Consider the following 18,659-nt stretch of genomic DNA (forward strand, 5'->3'; position numbering starts at 1 on the left):
ATAGGTAACACTGGACAACTCACTCATTCTGAGTTTCAGTTTCTCATGTATAAGCCAGGAGCAGAATAATAACACTATTTACATCCCAGCATTATTATAAGGTTTAAATGAAATATGTAAAGTACAATGTCTAGTACATTATATTTTTTTCTTTTTTTGACTGCTCTGTAGTTAGTGGAATCTTAGTTCCTCAACCAGGGGTTGGACCTGGGCTCTAGGCAGTTGAGAGCACTGAGTCCTAACCACTGGACTGCCAGGGAACTTCCCCTAGTACATACTAAGCAGTCTATAAATGACCATTCTTATTATTGTTACTAGTATCTTTACCAACAAAATATGACTTTTCATAGCAAAACTGAATTCCTACAAATACACACATACAAAAAATACAAAAAAATCTTTTTTTTTTTTTTTTTTTGGGTAAATCTACAAAAATTCTGATCATCATTACTGGGGAAAAGTGGAGGAAAAGGCCATTTTGTTTGGAGTTATGGTCTGAGAATTAACCTGAATGTCTATAAATTTCTTGCTGAGGTTCTTTAATACTTATGACAGTAATTCCTAAATATTCATGTTGAAGTCTCTAAGGTAAACATGATTCAAGTAAAAAAGCACTACTAGTCTCAGCAACAAAAGACCAACAGGGATGTTTTAGATGATGCCAAGCAATTACCTTTGGTTTATTAGATTCATTAAATTTAGTGCTTACCTCATGTTTTTGGGTCAGTAATTAACTTGGAATTCAAATGTTTTAAGTTTAGAAGAGATCATATAAGCAAAATCTTTCCTTATCTCAGTGAAATATTGGAACAACTTTGCTGGGACATTTCTCTCCCACTCCCCCAGATTTGGAAGGTTTACACTGACATAAAGAAATTCTAGTAACTACCTCTGAGTTAACTAACAGTGACCAAGATCCTTTTTGTCCCCCACAATCCTTTAATGCAGTTTTCAATACATTAACAAATTCTAAAAGTGCACAGATAATTCCCATTTATTCAAGTTTTCTTACCTTTGAGAGCTAAGTTCAGCATATCACCAGCACGGAAAGAAATTTCTTCCTCCGATACAGCAACAAAATCATATTCTGCTCTAGCAACTACATGGTCATCCTCACCACTTGCCCAGTTGGTATTGTCTATAAACCAAATTAAGAATTAAGATTAGGTTAATAGAACTTAAAAAAAAAAAGATATTCCAGTGGCTATGGTTTGCAAACTATATAAACTTATTTACCAAGAGAAAAGCTGTCCTGCAAAGTAATTTCCACAATTAACACTATGTAAGATCAACAATATGTTCATTACAATATCTTTTATAAACTTTTTCCTTTTCTTTAAGCTCCAAATTCTAGTTTCCTTATTTTAAGCCAGGGGTTGGCAAGTTTTTTTTATAGAGTAAAATAATTTTGATAGGAAATATTTTAAGTTTTGCAGGCCATGAGGCAAAATTGAACATGTTGTATAGTTTATTATATAATGACAGAAAAAATTTTTCCATAAATTTTATGAAAAACTCAAAATATAATAACAGTTGAGTTCTCTTTTTGTAATATAGGTCTATTGTAAAGAATGGAACCTTTTTGGGGTAGGATAATATTTCACTTAATTTGGGGTTCAAAGATAATATTTTCTATCATCTATTATCAATTGCAAATATACATCTGTTGACACTAATTTGTAATGAGATTTAAGGTATCTCATTTTGAAAATATTTTTTCACAGAGCTATGTATTGCCAAATTCTAATACCAATCCATTGAATATGTGATTTTAATGAGCATATTCTTCCTAAGAAGGTGAATAGCATAGAATTGTTAAATTCTCTTGATATTAACCTTTTAACATGTTGTTTCATTAGAAACTAATCACTTTCAAATGAAGATTAAATGGAAGCTCTTCAATGGCAGTTAAATGGGTTCTGAAATATGGACATTTCCTCCACACTTGCATGGAGGTCCAAAAACACATCTGAAATGTAGAATGACCTAAAAAAGTATAATTGCTGCAAATTTATGTGGGAATGGAAATCTTGTTTCATTAACTTTTGACAATCTATGAGGTATAAAAGCAGTGTGACATTACTTGTGATTCAAACAATATTAGTTTTTGTCCAAGTAACTTTACTCCAATGCTATTTTGCCTTACAGTTTTAGGTTGAACTCATTAAGAAGATTACCAAGTCTGCAGCAAAGACTGATTTCCAAAGCCATTTAGTGTTTTCTAATAGTGGCTCATGGTGATTCCCATTTTTCAGAAAAATTTCAATCTTGGCCTTGATCCTCCCAAAACAGTAATAAAACTTAACCACTGACTGCTCAGTCATCTCACTGCTGTATGGTAGGGCAAGTCAGGATTTTCAGCTTCTTCTGATAACAATTCACAGAACTGACAATAGCTATGTCCACGAGAGTGACTGAAGATCATCTTTGACATTACTAGTTCAATAACATAAGATAAATTCAAATATTTTATGCAACATACCTGCTGATGAAGAATACTATGAATAATTATAGGCTTTAAAAACTGTATTTTCAAAATTCTGTAAATTTTGTCCTGCCCAGTCTTCTGTTACACACAAATTTTTACCATTAGTTACAACACATCTCTGTAGATGTAACTTCAAGTTGGGTTGGATTAGTGTGTTTTCCAACTGCTTTGAAAACACTCATCTGTAGTTGTTCCCTGCAGTCTGTACACAGAGGCAACATCTTCAATCACTTCAAATTCAACAGGACTCTTCCAATAAACTACTGAATAGTATCAATATCTATTAGGTCCTCATGAGCCAAGTAAATCCATTCAAGCCAAGTAAATCCATTTGCCTAGTTTTAAAATGACTATTGCTGTTGTTTTAAATACTCTTCCAGAAACTGTTCTCCCTGAAATGTTAATAGTCTCAAACAAGTTTATTTTCTTTGAACAGATTTCCTTGGCTGTTCCAATAACCAATGGTAAACAGATTTCCTTGCTAATATGACAAAGCAGCCTCTCAGAAACTTATCTTGGTTGCAGGCTTATTTTTTTCTTTGTTTGCTCCTTCTCCCCCACCCTGTTTTCAGGGGAGGGAATTCTGCTCTGATGAGATATTCCATTTTGAATTTTCTAATTTTTCTCACTGTTGACTTCCTGTCAGTTGGGAATACTGTGATGAGTGCTCAGTCTGGGAATGGTGATGCATATTGTACCACTTTAACATAGCTATGTTGTCACTGCATAACAAATGCAATGCTTTGTCACCTAATTCAATACTAGAATAATCCAGACAATACTGTGCCTTCAAAGTGTGACATTCAAAGTATACTTCACTGTTCTTTTCTCATGAGGCATGTCTGCACTCATAATAAAAAATATGTACTGCAGTATAACAATACATGTCGCACTCAATACATTGCAAGTTATAATACTGAGATATGCAGTGTGTAGAACAAGTGCAAGGCAACAAGAGTGCCAACAAAGATAGGGTCTCTATTATAAACTACTCAACTCTGGTCTTTCAGTACATATGCAGCCATAATAAAACGCACATGAATGAATGTTGGCTGTGTTCTAATAAAACTTTACTAATGGACACATGCTCCCTCTCTGGCCTCAGATTAAAAAATCACCTCCCCTTTTCACTTGTCTTGGATCGTATCCTCTCCTACTTTCTTACAGGAGACTTCATCTTTTGACTCCTCTCCATGGAAATTAAGATCTTCCACTACTAGGTTCCAATATAATTTCTCAGCCTTACTTCCCAGTATCCTTCTATCCAATATTATAGGACAGTTGATGAACAATTCTTATAGTTCCTGCCTATATACTTTTGTTCAAGCTATTCCATCTGCTTCACAGTCTTGTTTTTTTCCTATATAACTGATGGAACATTACCTGTCTTTCCAAAATCTAACTTAGATGCTACTTCTTTCTAGATACGAATAGTCAAAAAATGTCAGCTTCAATTCTAAATTGAGATAATATTCTGTACCAGTTGACAGAGTAGGGGCCTAACAGTCAACAATGCCTCATTTTGTTTTTGGTTCTAGTGTATTAAAGATGTGATCCTGAGCAAGTGACTTCTTTGAACTTCAGTCTATCACTTGTAAAATGAGGATAATTCCTCTTAGGATTGTTTTAAGAATTAAATGAGTAAAATACACAAAATACTTAGCACAGTGTCTTACATATAAAAAAGGCTCAATAAGTCTTATGTTTCTCCCCAACTGTCATACTCCTTACACTCTTTATGCCTCACTACAATTACCTTATGTGTCTGACCTACCTCTCTCTCAGTAAGTTTTAAAAAGGGTAAGGGGATTATTCCCTATGTTATCTCTGTACCTTCCACAGCATCAAGTTTAGTACTTTGTGAACAGCAGTTAAGTAATGGGTGCTGTTAAACTGAACTAACAAAGAATAAATCAACAAGTCTGTTTTTGCTATATGTTCCTCTTCCAGTTTTGAAGTTCTTAACTGAAAAAAAATTACTCAATCAAAAGATTAAATACAAATGAATATAAAAAAGCTAATTTAACTAATTATTGAAATTTAAGACTTATACATATATATAGTATTTTTTGTTTGATGTATACCATTTTTTAAAAGTCTTTATTGAATTTAGCATTGCTTCTGTTTGGATGTTTTGGTTTTCTGGCTGTGAGGTATGTGGGATCATAGCTCTCTGACCAGGGATTGAATCCACACCCTCCACGTTGGAAGGTGAATCTTAACTGCTGGACCACCAGGGAAGTCCTTGTTACATAGTTGTTAAACCCATTCTATTACTCTTACCTGTTACTTCATCACTGTGAGTAGACAGCAGTTTCCAGATGAGGTAAGGACCACCAAGGATAACAGCAAAGAATAAGAATATTGGCCAAGATTTTGCTGAGTTAGCCGCTCTGTCCTCAGCACCAAGGCAAGCCACAGTTCCTTCACTTTCTGCCCATAGGTCCTCATTCTCTGAGCCTCTTCTTAAACCTATCATCCACTGTAACCGTCTGTAAAGATACCTTATAGTCCTAACTAATGCAAAAGCTGAAAAAACCTTTGTGAAGTGTATTTTTAATCGGGAAAAGTGGTTTGCTACATCCAATACAGCCCTGAAACTGTTATAGACAGCTGAAAAAGTAGCATCCATCATCATGCTGACAGAGGCAAACGCATGCACAATACTTTCAATGGACTGAAATGCACCTCTGCTGCTTTCTTCAGCTTGCTGAACGAATCTACTAGGTGGAAGATCATCTATACGAAGGCGGTTATAGCCCAGCCCGTTATATCCGTAACTATAAGGGCTATAGCTTCCATAAAATGAATTTCCATAGGCACCATATCCAGAAGAAAATGAACTGTAAGCAGGTCTGAAAGTGTTCAAATTACTGCTTCCTGTCTGCTGTGATGGCCTTGGAAGAATGGGTGGTGGCACTCTGGTAAGTGTTGGTTGTCCAGGTCTTGTCAATAAAGTAGGACCCAAATCAGCAGATCTAAAACCGAAAAAGATTCAAAATTGTAACTTAAGCAGACAATAAATTCATTCAAAGTGAAACAGTATTATGATTCTATTAAATCTACTAAACAGGTTCTACTAAAGATTTTTAAGAGTAAGGAATAATTTCTAATATCCAAATGCTTAGAATCTGTGTTAAGAAAAAAATGGGTAAGATAAAATGGCTGAATAAACTCTTTTTCTTGTTTACTTGTGCTTGCATTAGTAATAGTATCTTCAACCTGGGGTTTCTTTTAAAGACGTACGTCCATTTTCTCAGAGTTAGTTACAACTTGATACCTATCCATCCTTATACCTAAAATGGCACTATCTTAATTACTGTAGTTTTATAATAGTTCTTAATATCCAATAAAACAAGTCTTCCCACAATATTCTTCATCTTCAGCAGTGTCTTGGCTATCTGACCGATTGAATATCCAGATATATTTTAGAATCAGAACTTGAAGTATTATACTGCTCTCCCTGCAAAAGCCCTATTGAGATTCTGATTTTGGATTACACTAAATTCATGGATTAATTTGAGGTAGTCAACATCTCCAAAATACTGAGTTTCAACTTAAGATTATAACATATGCTACATTTACTTATGTCTTAAAGGTTTTTCTCAATAAATGTTTTTTAAATAACCACCGAGTCTCAGTGTTTTATAGTTTACTTTGTGGAGGTCTTTCTTTAGATTTACTTCTATATATTTGGGGGTTTTTGATGTTACTGTAAATGGTGTCTTTCTAAAATTTCACTTTGTTGATGTTATATAGAAATAATTGATTAAAAAATATAGTCCTTATATCTAGCAACCTTATTTTGGATTCTTCTTTTGTATTTTCTAGAATCTTAAGTATCTGTGGTCATATTGTATGTGAATAACAATAGGTTATTTCTTCCTTTTTTCAATTCTTACACCTTTGATTACTAAGGTATTGCATCTAGAACTTGCAGTACAATCTTGAATAAATGGAATAATAGAAGGCATCCTAGTCTCATTCCCAATCTCAAAGGGAAAATTTTCAAGATGGCACCGCCAATTATCATGTTTGCTGTAGATTACAGATCTAGTAGTTTCTTTTCTACTTTTAAGGAATGTACAGTGCAGTAGTGGTTCCAAGTGGTGGATATTCCTGACCCAGGGATCGAACTCGCATCTCTTGCGTCTCCCAAACTGGCAAGTGGATTCTTTACCACTGGCACTACCTGGGAAGCCTGGTGGTTCCAATATCAAATGGCAAATTTCAACAATGCAAAAACCACAATTACTTTTGCACCAACCTAATATATATAAAATAGATAACTAATAAGAACCTACTGTATAGCACAGGGAACTCTACTCAGTACCCTGTAATGGCCTATATGGGAAAAGAATCTAGAACAGTGGATACTTGTATATGTATAATTGATTCACTTGGCTGTACCTTTGAAACTAACATGACATTGTAAATCAATTATACTCCAATAAAATTTTTAAAAAATGCCAGTTGAACAAAATGGTGTGTTTAGGGTCAATGTTGTTCTACATGCTGGTACAAATATCCTATCTTGTTGTGAACTGCTACTACATAGTTTGAAAAATAGCATCCAGCCCATAGATTCTCAGTAGCTACAGAACACACCTGTAGTGTCTAATCAGTTTTTAAACCCAACAAGTTCTCAGTCTTGATTATTATTTTTGTTCTAGAAATTCCTTTTTTAATAGTTTCCAACTCTCTGTCAAAATTCTTCTTTTATTGCCCTCAACATATTAAACATAATTTAAAGTCTCTTTGATAATGCCAATATCTGGAGTCCCTATGAATCTTTTTTTCCCTAGCTGTTTACTTAGCTAACATTTATGTTATATAATGTCCTCCTGGGTCTGGCTATTTGATTTTTCTGTGCATCAGCAATCATTATTGTAGCAATAATTTGAGATTCTGGATGATGTTCTCTTTCTCCAGATGTGTTTCATTCTAGATATTGTTTTTCTTTTTTAAAATTGAAATGTAGTTGATTTACAGTGTTTTGTTAGTTGCAGGTATACAGCAAAGTGATTCAGCTATATATATATATATATACACACACATATGTACAGTCAAAGCTATGGTTTTTCCAGTAGTCATGTATGGATGTGAGAGTTGGGCCATAAAGAAGGCTGAGCATTGAAGAATCGATGCTTTCGAACTGTGGTGCTGAAGAAGACTCTGGAAAGTCCCTTGGATAGCAAGGAGATCAAATCAGTCAATCCTAAAGGAAATCAACCCTGAATATTCACTGGAAGGACTGATGCTGAAAATGAAGCTCCAATACTGTGGCCACCTGATGGGAAGAGCTGACTCATTGGAAAAGACCCTGATGCTGGGAAAGATTGAAGGCAAGAGGAGAAGGGGACAACAGAGGATCAGATGATTGGATGGCATCATCAATTCAATGCACAGGAGTTGGAGCAAACTCTGGGAGATAATAAGGACAGGGAAGTCTGGTGTGCTGCAGTTCATGGAGTCACAAGAGTCAGACATGACTGAGTGACTGAACAACAACAAAGTAAGTGCATATACATATACGTAACTGAACATATATATTCTTTTCCAGATTCTTTTCTATTATAGGTTATTACAAGATATTGAATGTAGTTCCCTGTGCTATACAGTAGGTCCTTGTTGTTATCTATGTTATATACAGTAGTATATACCTGGATATTGTTTTCTGAACTATCCTTTAGTTTGGTTCAGGCATGCTTCTAAGGCTACTATCAATTCATAATGTCCTTAATATAATTTCAGGAATTGATTTGAAGCTGGGCTTCTGTTTCTATAAGGGCCTGTCTTCTACTTTTATATCCTTATATCTAGATGTATCTTTTCAGGGTCTAACATAAATGCATGGGTAATTTATCAGTATCTCCTCTTGCAGGGCATTTGAACTCCAACCGTGCTTCAAAAACGTGTTATTCAACTAGCTTCATTATCTAAGCTGCTTTTTCTGAAATCAGCAGAAGCTTATATGGAAAAACTACATCCAAAGGCCACATTCACCTTTATGAATTTTCAGCTTTCCTGAATTTGAGCTCCATAAATCTTTATTTTCTTTTTTGCTCTAACATGCCTTCTAGCATATGTTTTTATATTCTGCTTACCTTTCAACTTCTCCTCAATTACTTTTGCCTAAATTACTTATTCTGCCATCATCAAGTTCTTCCTATAATTCTTTATCCATATTTTGTACAGTTGTTGCTGTTTAGTCGCTAAGTTGCGTATGACTCTTTTGTGACCCCATGGACTGTAGCCCACCAGGCTCCTCTGTCTGTAGAATTTCCCTGGCAAGAATATTAGAGTGGATTGCCATTTCCTTTTCCAGGGGATCTTCCCAACCCAGGGATCAAACCTGAATCTTTGGCACTGGCAGATAGATTCTACAGTATCTTACATTTATTTATGCATCTGATTCTTCCTGTCAACAGTGCGCTCCTCAAAGGCACAGGAGCTCTCCTGCCTCTCCATCACCTACTATAGAGCTCAGCATATAAATAGGTACTGATACAAACACTATAGGGTTTACCAGGTGGCTCAGTGGTAAAGACTCTGCCTGTGTTAAAACCAAACTGAGCACATGTGCACACACACAACACTATGTGGAGTCTTTCATTAATAAGTGTTTAATACACATGTATCACACAGACTATTAATATAGATTTTCTTTATATATTCTTGTATTGTTTCATAAATTGTAATGAATATGTAACTTAAAAAATTATAGGGAATTAAATTTAAACATTTGGTAATAAAAAGATTTCATATACTACATATGAAAGGTAGTATATTCCTCTTACTCTTCTTTGTTATTGTTTTTGGTTGCCCTACTTGGCTTGTGTGATTTTAGTTCCCCAAACAGGGACTGAAACTGGGCTCTCGGCAGTGGCCATTTGGAGTCCTGACCACTGGACCATCAGGGAATTCTCTCTCCTTTGGTTTTAATGGTCTCTGTTTCTGGCATACACAAATACATTCAGTGGGTATATATGGTTTTGCTTTATGTTACAACAAGCATAATAACTAAAGAAGCCTATGGTTAGAAGAATAAAAGATTTTTCCTTAGTGCTGAAAGTGCAAAAAGTCTCTCCCACCCAGTTTTTTATCTTGAAAAGTTTCAAATAGGAAAGAAAAAAAAAAAAAAGAGCATGAAAGAAAAGTACAATCACTATCCACATACCTTCCATCTAGATTCAACAACTGCTATCATTTTGCCACACTTGCTTTCTCTTTCTCACTCTACAGTCTTTAAAAAATTCTTGAACCATTTGAAATTAACTTGCAGACTGAATAAATTACTCCTAAATACCTCTGCGGGCATCTCCTAACAACAAAGATATTTCATACAAAACAGTAATACTGTTTTCCCATCTTTGAAAATTAACAAATCCATATTCTCCATTCTCAATTGATAATTCAGAACATATCCATTACTCTCAATTATCTTTGTCTAAATAGCTTTATTGAGATATAATTCATATACCATAAAATTTACCCATTTAAAGTATAAAAAGCAAGGTTTTTCATATATTCACAGAGGTGTACAACTATCACTATATGCAATTTCAGAAAATTTTCATCATCCCAAATAGAAATCCCATTTTCATTAACAGTCACTCCCTGTTTCTTACTCTCCTCTAATCCTGGGTAATCACTAATCTACTGTCTGTAGCTATAGGTTTGCTTTCTTTGGACATTGCCTATATAGTTGATCCTTGTTATCTGTCATACTTGTGTTCCCATAAAGCTGAAAACACTGAATTAACAAGTACCAAATCACTGCTCAAGAAGGCAACAAAGAGTTAGGTTCCTTCAAGCCTCTGGTCAAAACATTTCATCTGATCAACACATATACTGTTTTATGTATGTTTGTGTTATATAACTACTTTAATTACATTGTTGACTCATTAATAATGAACTCCTGGCCAAAAGCACAACTCCTCAAGTCTGAACAAAGTTTATCTAATGCTAATGTTTTTTCCATAAAAGCTTCCTAAGAATACTAGATAGCACTTCAGTACTATGTGTATGGGTCAGTTTAAGACTGTGAAATCAACAAAAATGTGAAAAATGTGGCTGACACTTAATAGATTTTGAAAGACACCTGTTTACAGTATGTGAACTGAAACAAGAAGTCAGAGTGTTGTGTTTTGTTTAGCCTCAGCAAAGAGATGACTCAGATATTTCACTGCTCTGTGCATCTGATAAGATTATGAAAATGTCTCAAGTACCGATTTCAGACTTACAAATAAATTTCAGTGAGTAGGAGAGTTTGTAAATGGGGAATCTGCAAATAAGGAGTATCTACTGTAAATGAAACATACAATATGTAGCATTTTGTGACTGGCTTCTTTCACTTAATGTTTTGAAGGTTCATCCATGCTGTAGAATGTATTAGTACCTTCAGTTCAGTTCAGTCGCTTAGTGGTGTCTGACTCTTTGCGACCCCATGGACTGTAGCACGCCAGGCCTCCCTGTCCATCACCAACTCCCAGAGTTAACCCAAACTCATGTCCATTGAGTCGGTGATGCCATCCAACCATCTCATCCTCTGTCATCCTCTTCTCCTCCTGCCCTCAATCTTTCCCAGCAGCAGGGTCTTTTCAAATGAGTCAGTTCTTCACATCAGGTGGCCGAAGTATTGGACTTTCAGCTTCAACATCAGTCCTTCCAGTGAACACCCAGGACTGATCTCCTTTAGGATGGACTGGCTGGATCTCCTTGTAGTCCAAGGGACTCTCAAGAGTCTTCTCCAACACCACAGTTCAAAAGCACCAATTCTTCAGCGCTCAGCTTTCTTTATAGTCCAACTCTCACATCCATACATGACTACTGGAAAAACCACAGCCTTGACTAGATGGACCTTTGCTGGCAAAGTAATGTCTCTGCTTTTTAATACGCTGTCTAGGTTGGTCATAACTTTCCTTCCAAGGAGTAAGCGTCTTTTAATTTCATGACTCCTTTTTATTACTGAATTATATTCATCCATAAATAGGTTGTTTCCACCTTGGAGCTATTATGACTAGAATGATATTCCTGGGTCATATGGTAACTCTGTGTTTAACCTTTCTGAGAACTGCCAAATTGTTTTCCAAGGCAACTGTACCATTTTACATGCTCACCAGTGGTGCATGAGGGTTTCAATTTCTCTACAGTCTGTCAACACCTGTCATTATCTGCCATTTTTTTTACTAAAGCCATCCTAGTGAGTGTGAAATGGTATGTCACTGTGTATTTGATTTGCATTTCCCTAATGGTTAATGATAAGAGTCTCTTTTCATATGCTTATTGACCAGTTTTATATCTTCCATGGAGAAATGTCTAGTCACATATTGTCCCCATTAAAAAAAAATAGGTTGTTAGTCTTTTATCACTGAGTTGTAAAAGTCAAAACGTCTTGTTTATTTTTTGCGGGGGGGGAGAGACAAAAATTCAATTATGTCTCACACATTGCATTTGGTTGGTTGTGTCCTCATTCTCATCTAAAGGAAACAACAATGTCTTGGAGTTTCAGAAGAGTCCAGCCAGTTTCTTTAATGAATGTCCCACATTCTGGACTTGTGTTTCCCCTAAATGTTGTTTAACTTGTACCCCATCCTCTGTATTTCCAGTCAAACTAAAGTATGCATCTAAAGGTCTGATCTAAAGGTTCTGGCAAGCATAAATCATCAGGGAAGTTGTTTACCTCAGACGGAATCACATCATAAAAAAAGAAACAAAACTTTAAAAAGAGTCAGTGGACTACCAAATGGTGTAGTGCATCCAGGTTTGGATGACGCAGCTCAGTGTGTAAGTGTTCCACTCAAATGAAACTACCTCATTGAGGCTAGGCACTAGGAAGAGCCACCTTGGTTCATAAAAATTTGCTTACAGTGGTAAAAAAGATTATAAAATTTGCTAACAACAGATTACAATTTTTAGAAAGTTATGGAACTAAGAAGGGGGAAAGAAAGTGAAAGTCTCTCAGTCGTGTCCGACTCTTTGTGACCCGTGGAATTCTCCAGGCCAGAATACTGGAGCGGGTAGCCTTTCTTTTCTCCAGGGGATTTTCCCAACCTAGGGACTGAATCCAGTCTCCCGCACTGCAGGCGGATTCTTTACCAGCTGAGCCACAAGGGAAGCCCAAGAATACTGGAGTGGGTAGCCTATTCCTTCTCCAGCAGATCTTCCAGACCCAGGAATTGAACCAGGTCTCCTGCATTGCAGGCGGAGAAACTCTGATAAAGCATTGCAGGGGAAGACTCTGATAAAGCCTCAAACCCAGGAAATGAAACAAGTTAACAACTGACTCAGTGACTTAATCTGTGATATCCTAATCTAAGCTACCATTTTTATACCAGATTCTTACATGGGGAGTGGGTGTTGAGAGGGAGGTAGAAGCAGCAAAGAAACCTACCAGGCACAGAGTACTGAATGTAGATGAGACAACAGAACTCACAAATTCCTACTCAAAATGGACACATTAAAAATATTCAAAACTATACACAAGAAGAAATAAAAAGACTAGGACACCAAAGTAACAAAAATCAACATTAAGAATTAAAGGTCATTCAAGGAAAATCTAAGTTTATATAACAACAAAGATTTTAAATATGTTTAGAATGGTCAAAGAGATGAGAATAAGAATTAGATTGAATGAATTGATTAAAAAAGTCAAAGATGTAAATGAAGTCATAACATCTGTAAAATAAAAAGTGAAAAAAAAGTAAGTATTAAAAAAATTTCATTAGAACTCTTGTACACAATGCCCACGACACAAGGAATCTTGTAACTGTGAGGCAAAAACAAAATCAGTTGTTGTACAATAAGGTACAGAGGAGAAACATAGACCTTGGGGAATTCTACTTCAAGTCATGGTATTCTAAGTAACCAGATCAACCCTTCCACAGAAAACAATTAAAAAAGCTAGAGAGCCCATTTTAGATGTTTCTCAAGGGATGGGCCAGTTCCAGAGATGGCTGACAGTATGAGAAGCTGAGCAGAGCTTTTTAAAGCTTCTCTGAGCTAAGGAGACAAAAACTAGAGTTCAGGAGCCCAAAGAAGAGGGACAAGGTAATGCCCACACTTCAGACTGGGATCTTAAAAGGTCATATGCTAGGAGTAAGGGGGAAAACGTTAACAAGAAATAGACTAGCCCAGGCAGAAACTGAAAACCACAATTTCAAATTAGTTCAAATTTGAAATTATTAAAATGACCCTGGACTGCTCAAGGTGCCTGTCAAAAGTAAAACCCTCTGTGGGAAGAGACCATCACAGGCCTCAAGTTGCCTTACATTGTCTATATATAATGTCCAGCTCTCACTGAAAAATAATTGAGCCTCTATGATGACAAAACTACATGTAAAAAAAAAAAAAAGAGCAATGTTAGACAATCAAAATGATATATATTCAGATAATGGAATTATGAGGCAGAGACTTTAAACAACTATGCCACAAATACTCAAGAAAAAAAAAAAGGCAAGGTTGGGAATTTCAGCAGGAAATAAACTCTAAAGCTGGATCAAATGAAAATTCTAAAACTAAAAAAAAATAAAGTACCTAAAACTATGAACTCAGTGACTGACTCGTTTAATATCAGATTAGACAACTGAAAGAAAAATAGCAGTGAACTGGAAGAGTGCTCAGAAGAAAATACCCAGAATGAAGCATGAGTAACAAAAGGACACGTACAGAAAAGAGTGTACGACATGGAGAGTATAGTGAAAAACAGAGCATATATATATAATTAGAGCCAGAGAAGTGAAAAGATGATGAGCAGAAGTGATATTTAAAGAGAGAATGCTTGAGCCTTTCCTAAAATCAATGAAAGACATCAAGTCAGATTCAAGTTATCTATGAATCCCACCAAAAATAATATAATGAAAAATACATTAAAGCCCAACAAAGTATGACTGCTGGGGAGAAAAAAAAGGAAGGCGGGTAATCTTGAAAGCAGTCAGAGCAAAAAAAAGATATTCCTTTTGAGGGAGCAAGAGTAAGGCAGGGATGACTGAAACTGTCAGAAAGCTGACACACAAAGGAAGCCAAAAAAAATGTAGGTCCCCTGATGACAATGCTGAGTTAGCATATCTCTAGACTTCCTGTCAACTAAAGAATAACTGTGTCTATAGTCCAAAGCACAGTAAGTCAGATACTGTTACTTGTAGCAGAACTACCCCTGATATGTTTAATAGGAATTCTATAAGAGATGGGAAAGAATAGTGCTCAAACAGTATTTAAAAACAGGACTGGTGAGAGTTTTCCCGAAATAAAGACACGAATCCTCAGATTGGGCACTGTGGGTACCAAGCACAAACACTGTAGCTGCTAAGCAGGAGAATACATATACATACATTAATCTGAACATTTGAACCCAGATCCAATCCCAAAGAAGGGCAATGCCAAAGAATGTTGAAACGACTGTACAAATGCATTCATTTCATATGCTAGTAAGATTACACTCAAAATCCTTCAAGCCAGGCTTCAGTACTACGTGAACTGAGAACTTTCAGATGTTCAAGGTGGGTTTAGAAAATTCAGAGGAACCAGAGATCAAATTGGCAACATTTGTTGGATCACGGAGAAAGCAAAGGAATTCCAGAAAAACATCTACTTCTGCTTCATTGACTACGCTAAAGCCTTTGGCTGTGTGGATCACAACAAACTGTGGAAAATTCTTAAAGACATTGGAATATCAGACCACCTCATCTGTCTCCTGAGAAATCTGTATGCAGGTCAAGAAGTTAGAACCGGACATGGAACAATGGACTGGTTCCAAATTGGGAAAGAAATATGTCAAGGCTATATACTGTCACCCTGCTTATTTAACTTCTATGCAGAGTACATCATGCGAAATGCCAGGCTGACTGAAGCACAAGCTGGAATCAAGATTGCCAGGAGAGATATCAATAACCTCAGATATGCAGATGATATCACTATAATGGCAGGAAGTGAAGAGGAACTAAAGAGCCTCTTGATGAAAGTCAAAGAGGAGAGTGAAAAAGTTGGCTTAAAGCTCAACATTCAGAAAACTAAGATCATGGCATCTGGTCCCATCACTTCATGGCAAATAGATGGGGAAAAAGTGGAAACAGTGATAGATTTTCTTTTCTTGGGCTCCAAAATCATTGTGGATGGTGACTGCACCCACGAAATTAAAAGACACTTGCTCCTTGGAAGGAAAGCTATGACCAACCTAAACATCATATTAAAAAGCACAGACATCACTTTGCTGACAAAGGTCCATATAGTTAAACCAATAGTTTTCCCAGTAGTCATGTATGTAGGTAACAGCTGGACCATAAAGAAGGCTGAGCACCGAAGAACACATGCTTTTGCATTGTGGTGCTGGAGAAGACTTTTGAGAGAACCCTGGACTACAGGGAGATCCAATCAGTCAATCCTAAAGGAAATCGGTCCTGAATATTCATTGGAAGGACTGATGCTGAAGCTCCAATATTTTGGCCACCTGATGCAAAGAGCCAACTCATTGAAAAAGATCCTGATGTCAGGAAAGATTGAAGGCAAGAGGAGAAGAGGGCAGCAGAGGATGAGATGGTTTGATAGCATCACTGACTCAATGAACATGAATCTGAGTAAACTCCAGGAGATAGTGAAGGATAGAGGAGACTGGCATGCTGTACTTCATAGGGTCACAAAGAGTCAGACATGACTTAGTGACTGAACAATAAAGAGCCTAATGAAGCTGCAGAGGGCGAAGGTATCAGGTAAAATTTTGAAAAACGCTAAGGAAAAGACAGTCTGTAAAGAAGTAAAAAATAGAGTCCACAGAAAAATTTCTGTAGCTTTAAAACTCTGATACCAAACCAGAAAGATACAAAGAAAGTAAATTAGAGGTCAAATTGACCTAGGAACATATATGCTAATATCTTAAAATATTATATTTCAACATTGTATTTTTTTTTAAAAAATCAAAATTAAGCTGAGTTCATCCAGAAATGCAAGGATGATTCAAGGATGATGAAGTGATGTAATTTATAAAATTTACCCTTCATAATAAAAATCCAAGCTAGGTAGCGAGATAGAAGTTTGCTGGCTATCTATCAAAAACAAAAAGCAAACATCATAATTGATAGCAAGACTTGAGAAGAATTTCAGTGAAAGCCTGGACCAACAGAAGTCACTCTTCAGTCACTCTTTCACGTCCGACTTTTTGCAAGCCCATGGACTGCAGCATGCCAGGCTTTCCTGTCCATCATCAACTCCCAGAGCTTGCTCAAACTCAGGTCCACTGAGTCGGTGATGCCATCCAACCATCTCATCCTCTGTCTTCCCCTTCGCCTCCTGCCTTCAATCTTTCCCAGCATCAAAGGTCTTTTCCAATGAGTCAGTTCTTCCCATCAGGTGGCCAAAGTATTGGGAGCTTCAGTATCAGTTCTTCCAACAAATATTCAGGACTGATTTTGTTTAGGATGGACTAGTTTGATCTCCTTGCAGTCCAAGGGACTCTAAAGAGTCTTCTCCAACACCATAGTTCAAAAGCATCAATTCTTCGGCGCTCAGCTTTATAAGCCAACTCGCACATCCATACATGACTACTGGAAAAACCACAGCTTTAACTATACAGACCTTTGTTGGCAAAGAAATGTCTCTGCTTTGTAATATGCTGCCAAGGTTGATCATAGCTTTTCTTCCAAGGAGCAAGTGTCTTTTAATTTCATGCAGTCACTATCTGCAGTGATTTTGGAGTCCAAGAAAATAAAGTCTGTCACTGTTTCCATTGTTACCCCACCTATTTGCCACGAAGTGATGGGACCAAATGCCATGATCTTAGTTTTCTGAATGTTTTTAAGCCAACTTTTTCATTCTCCTCTTTCACTTTCATCAAGAGGCTCTTTAGTTCTTCTTCACTTTCTGCCATAAGGGTGGTGTCATCTGCCTATCTGAGGTTATTGATATTTCTCCCGGCAATCTTGAGTCCAGCTTGTGCTTCAGTCAGCCTGGCATTTTGCATGATGTACTCTGCATAGAAGTTAAATAAGCAGCATGACAATATACAGCCTTGACATACTCCTTCCCCAATTTGGAACCAGTCCATTGTTCCATGTCCAGTTCTAGCTGTTGCCTCTTGCCTCTTGACTTTCATACGGGTTTCTCAGGAGGCAGGCAAGGTGGTTGTTACTTCTATCTCTTGAGGAATTTTCCAGTTTATTGTGATCCACACAGTCAAAGGCTTTAGCACAGTCAATAAAGCAGACATAGATGTTCATCTTGAATTCTTTTGCTTTTTCAATGATCCAACGGATGCTGGCAATTTGATCTCTGGTTCCTCTGCCTTTTCTAAATCCAGCTTGAACATCTGGGAGTTCACGGTTCACGTACTGTTGAAGACTAGCTTGGAGAATTTTCAGCATTACTTTCCTAGAGTGTGAGATAAGTGCAATTGTGTGGTAGTTTGAGCATTTTGGGGCACTGCCTTCGTTTGGGACTGGGATGAAAACTGAGCTTTTCCAGTCCTGTGGCCACTGCTGAGTTTTCCAAATTTGTTGGCATATTGAGTGCAGCACTTTCACAGCATCACCTTTCAGGATTTAAAATAGCTTAAGCTGGAATTCCATCACTTTGCTAGCTTTGTTCGTAGTGATGTTTTCTAAGGCCCACTTGAGATGCACTCCAGGATGTCTGACTGTAGGTGAGTGATCAGACCATCATGGTTATGTCGGTCATGAAGATCTTTTTTGTATAGTTCTTCTGTGTATTCTTGCCAGCTCTCCTTAATATCTTTTGCTTCTGTTAGGTCCATATCGTTTCTGTCCTTCATTGTGCCCATCTTTGCATGAAATGTTCACTTGGTGTTTCTAATTTTCTTGAAGAAATCTCTAATCTTTTCCATTCTATTGTTTTCCTCTATTTCTTTGCATTGATCACTGAGGAAGGCTTTCTTATCTCTCCTTGCTATTCTTTTGAACTCTGCATTCAGATAGATAAATATCTCCTTTGCCTTTCGCGTCTCTTCTTTTCTCAGCTATTTGTAAGGCCTCTTCAGACAACCATTTTACCTTTTTGCATTTCTTCTTCTTGGGGATGGATTTGATCACTGCCTCCTGTACAATTTTACGAACCTCCGTCCAGAGTTCTTCAGGCACTCTGTCTATCAGACAGAATGAAAACCACAATCACAGAAAACTAAACTGATCACATGGAGCACAGCCTTGTCTAACTCAATGAAACT

At 36.7% G+C, this 18,659-nt stretch overlaps 1 protein-coding gene across 1 annotated transcript in view; it reads right to left on the minus strand.

The window, feature by feature from the left end:
- PEX13 (peroxisomal biogenesis factor 13) overlaps positions 1-18,659 on the minus strand; it is a 28,860-nt gene that overhangs the window by 4,095 nt on the left and 6,106 nt on the right. The window contains exons 2-3 of the mRNA XM_081593081.1: positions 4,772-5,466; positions 1,013-1,138 (exon numbers count right to left, since the gene is read on the minus strand). Of these exons, the coding sequence (XP_081449207.1) occupies positions 1,013-1,138; positions 4,772-5,466 (821 nt within the window). The remainder of the gene's footprint in view (positions 1-1,012; positions 1,139-4,771; positions 5,467-18,659) is intronic.

The sequence above is a fragment of the Giraffa tippelskirchi genome, chromosome 4 (assembly GCF_054371585.1).
Source record: "Giraffa tippelskirchi isolate mGirTip1 chromosome 4, T2T-mGirTip1v1.2.pri, whole genome shotgun sequence".
Lineage (NCBI taxonomy): Eukaryota > Metazoa > Chordata > Mammalia > Artiodactyla > Giraffidae > Giraffa > Giraffa tippelskirchi.